Below are 3,955 nucleotides of genomic sequence, written 5' to 3'. Positions count from 1 at the left end.
ATTATATGTCTTTATATATAGTATATATCATAATACTGGTCAGATATCCACCAATACCTTTTTACGCTGATTTTTGTCTCTCTATTGAGAAATTAAATTGCAACATCAAATACAAGAGTTAATCTGAAACAAACTCAAATACCATAATGAAATTAATCCACAAATTATGATTGTTATAACTTAAATGTTATACCTGGAAACACAAATACACAACCAAAAATAATACATGTAATATGCTCGTCTCGTTTCCTGGGTGGCAGATTGCGTCACTTCCGCCGCCTAAAATCCAGGAGGGGATCTAGCCGCTGCTGCACTAGCTAACGCTATGGCCGTTTCTAAATCGCGAGTAGGCTTGCTTGGTAGCCCATGTCCTCCGAGTCACTTCCTTCAGAAGCTAGGCAAGAATCCTTCCTGGCATTCGGAAAACGAAGAGTGGAACAGGCTAGCAAGTGTGCGTCATATGAGAGGCCCCGCCTTACATTTTCCGCCACAGATTTGGGGAAATTGGTCTGTGCGCAAAGCATTGTGGGGATTTGAAGGATGCGAAGTCTACCCATGTCCAGCCTCGAAATTTCCCCCAAACCAAGGACGCGGCCTCGGTGGAATTCCAAGTATGCTGGACATTGGAACTGTCCTGCTGCGCCACTTGATGACGTAGCATCCTTGAAATAAGCCTTGGAAGCCAATTTCCTCGCGATTGAGAAACGGCCTATATTAGCAAAACAAACAAAAGGTGTTTTGCAAAAGGTGCAGCGGGCTTTAAACACGTTCCCCTCAACTGGTTTCAACCAAGCACTTAATTTGATATTTTCCAACCAAATACGGTTGAACTTACACTTCCTCAGCAGGTCACCATTGAAAAAGAGGTTAATGATCTCAATGGGTTTTCACCTGAATAAATAAAGGTTTTGAATTTTGAATTTAATTTGACTTCCCCATATTTGTTTGTAAATAGATTCGAAGATACCTGAGCCTCTGATTGCCGCTAGCTTGGTTGCTAGGTTACTAGCTGGGTGTTCTCCGATAAGGGGCCGGGGGAAACAAAGTTAGTGATTACTCATTCCATGTTGATTTATTTCAATACAAATTGTAGGAGGGAACTGAAAGGCTCTTACCGTACTGGTTACTTTGCATCCCGGACATTTCCCCCAAAACACATTTAGACGCGATCGCAACACAGAACTACCTTTCGAATCCGATCATTTTGAAGACCTTCTAAATCATAATTAAGACCTTTTAATTCTTTTGATCATTTTTAAGACCTTTTTAGGGCCTTAAATTCAGATGATCCAATTTAAGACTTTTGAAGACCCCGCGGGAACCCCTGATTAGTAACAATATAGGTGGAAAAACTGATGATAAAATCAAATTAAAAAGAGTCCAGATTGAGGAGTGAATTTAAAGTTAAAATTGTCAAAAGCACTAAAGACTTTTTATTTATTTTTTGTTTACTATAAAGAAGGCATCCTTTGAAATCAATCAGTATGGGATTTAAACTTTTCTTATGTCTCAACAAAATGAATTGAAACTTTTTAATGCGTAAGGATCGATATAGGATCGGTTTACCAGATTTAAAATCATCACTTCATGAATAACCTCGCTACAAAGAGGAAAAGAGATTTCTAGGCAAGGGTTCATAGGCCAGAGTCTGTTTGCACATCTGGATCAATTCACTGTCCAATACTCCATCTTGAATTCATTATGCACTCGCTGGATGTGGCAGAACACTGCATGTATGTGTATGTGAGGTAAAGCGTAAAAGAAAAGTTGTATTTACCCTTCCTACCTTGTCGTATCCCTTCTTCAAAACCTTCTCTGAACGAAACGAGGAATCTGGACTCTTTCTGCCTGAAACCTGCAGACAGGAGCAAAAAAAAAAAGAGAGAAAAGGAGGAGAGGAATTATAGAAAGAGAGGGGATACAAAGAAGAGAGACAGAGGAAATGATGTGAGCTATGAGACACATCACAGAGCTGGAACACTTAAGCAGTAAGTGGAAGCCTGAGGCTGTTCCATTGTTAAAATGTCAAGAGGGTTACAAATAAACCATTTCATGAAATTCAGTAGTCAGACGTCTACATCTTAATTAAGCCTGAGACTGTTCTTTTGATATTGTTGATTTTTAAATACAATATCAGAATAGAAAACTCACACAATCCTACTTTGCTTGTCTTAGCATTTGTATTTTTAGCATTTTATTCTTTTTTTTTGCATTTTTCTTTTTGCATTTTCACCTTTGTAAAGATTTGATTAAGGAAATGTAACACAATTTGCCATCATTTTAAATTAATTAATTAAATTTTAATAGATAAGTAGGAACCCTGTCTGGAGTCCCTTTTCTACTCTAACAATTTCATTCCTGTCATCACATCAATGAAATCAGGGAGTAAATGAAGTGTGTGACTCACTTTGTTGTTGGAGGAGCTGTGTTTCTGGGGGGGCCGGGCGGAGTCTCGACTGGGGCTGTGCGAGCCGTCACTGCTGTCACTCTCACTGTCCAGGCTGAGTCTGACAGGGGTCAGGGGTCAGAGGTCAATCACACATAGACAGAGAAGACAGACATAACACAACTCATGTTTCTTAACTTGCTGCAAATATGGAGCCTGATATCATTCAGTCAAGGAGACACAACAGACATCTACAAATCTACAACAGTAAACAATACTGAGGAGACAAAACACTGAGTCAAGGACAGTGAGTTCACTGGGGAAGGTTCCCTTATCAAAATATGTCAGATTATTTGAAAAAGTTCAATTAAATTGTAGTGAAGGGTTGTGTTTAGAAAAAATATATGCATTTAAGCGCACACACTCTATTTTCATTTAGCGAAACGATACATTTTAATCATAATGCTGGAAACAAGATGAAAGTGTAGACCCATCGCAGACCTCTTTTATCAGGAGCGCGGTTACATCTGTGTTATTTTTTCAAGGACTACTGTTTGTGACTGATCATCTAAGATGTCACGGGACTTTTTAAGAGACTGACCGTGAGTCACGGTTGGGGGGGTTGGTCTTGATGGGCGTCTCCTCCTCTGAGCTGCTGTCGTCATCATCTGACTCCTCTGACTGGATCTCCTCTACCATCGATCGCAGGGGGCCTGGGAGAGAAATACAGTTGTGTTATATAACACAACTACAACCTACTTTGACATGCTCAGATTAATGCTAATCTCTGCGATGAAACAAAGGGAATGAACTTCCTACCTTGCCCTTGTTTCTGTCCCGGCTCAAAGTCAGAATCAGAGCTGGAGTCGGAACTCGAACTGGAGTTGGAAGGACTGGAAGGGGCCGACTGCTGTAAGAGGAGGAGAAGAAGAAATGATGAGAGGGATAACAAGTGAGGAAAGTAATTGACAGAATAGGTAAAAAAGTTGATGAGCTAAAAAAGGTAAATGTGCTAAACAAATCCTGACTACAGGTGATTATTTTTGACATCTGGAGTGTTGTAATTTTCAATTATGGCATTTAATTAGCTCCAATCTCAAAACAATATCATGCCTCTCAAGGAAATGATTAGCTAGATTCTTAATCAATCAACTGACACAATCTTTAATGGCCAAATACATTGCCTCGTTCAAATGTTCTCTTTTGGGAGCGTTAGCCGACTAACAATCTGAAATATTTAGCTCCTGTGAGGCTGACCTCTGATTTTGACGACGCTTCGTCCTCTGAATTAGACTCTTCAGATTCTGGAACTTTCTTGGGCTCCTTTGGTTCCTGCGTGTCATTTTTGCCTTTGGGCCAGCGACCTTTTTCCTTTGGGGGTTTCTTCTCTGCGTACGGCTGACTGGCTGCCGACGAGGAGGAGACTCTGGGAGAGGTTCCTGTGAAGGCCCCGCTGGTCGGCCCCTTCGGCCCCTCTGAGCTGCCCTTCTTCTTCTTCGCACTGGGTTTGGGAGACTCCACAGTAGAGGGTCGTTTCCCCGGGGCTTTAGACTCTGAGGACCCTCCTCC

The 3,955-nt window shown here is 41.1% G+C and overlaps 1 protein-coding gene across 1 annotated transcript in view; it reads right to left on the bottom strand.

The window, feature by feature from the left end:
- Positions 1 to 3,952, bottom strand: part of mllt1a (MLLT1 super elongation complex subunit a) — a gene marked incomplete at its 5' end in the record, with an annotated part of 13,673 nt that extends 9,721 nt beyond the window's left edge. Inside the window, 5 exons of the mRNA XM_010780621.1 lie at positions 1,778 to 1,855; positions 2,408 to 2,507; positions 2,988 to 3,099; positions 3,206 to 3,296; positions 3,644 to 3,952. Coding sequence (XP_010778923.1) covers positions 1,778 to 1,855; positions 2,408 to 2,507; positions 2,988 to 3,099; positions 3,206 to 3,296; positions 3,644 to 3,952 — 690 coding nt within the window. The remainder of the gene's footprint in view (positions 1 to 1,777; positions 1,856 to 2,407; positions 2,508 to 2,987; positions 3,100 to 3,205; positions 3,297 to 3,643) is intronic.
- Between the last annotated feature and the right edge of the window lie 3 nt (positions 3,953 to 3,955).

Source organism: Notothenia coriiceps, unplaced genomic scaffold (genome assembly GCF_000735185.1).
Source record: "Notothenia coriiceps isolate Sejong01 unplaced genomic scaffold, NC01 NC01_scaffold00022043, whole genome shotgun sequence".
NCBI lineage: Eukaryota > Metazoa > Chordata > Actinopteri > Perciformes > Nototheniidae > Notothenia > Notothenia coriiceps.
The sequence above is the reverse complement of the archived record's forward strand: the minus strand, read 5'-3'. Positions and strand labels throughout refer to the sequence as shown.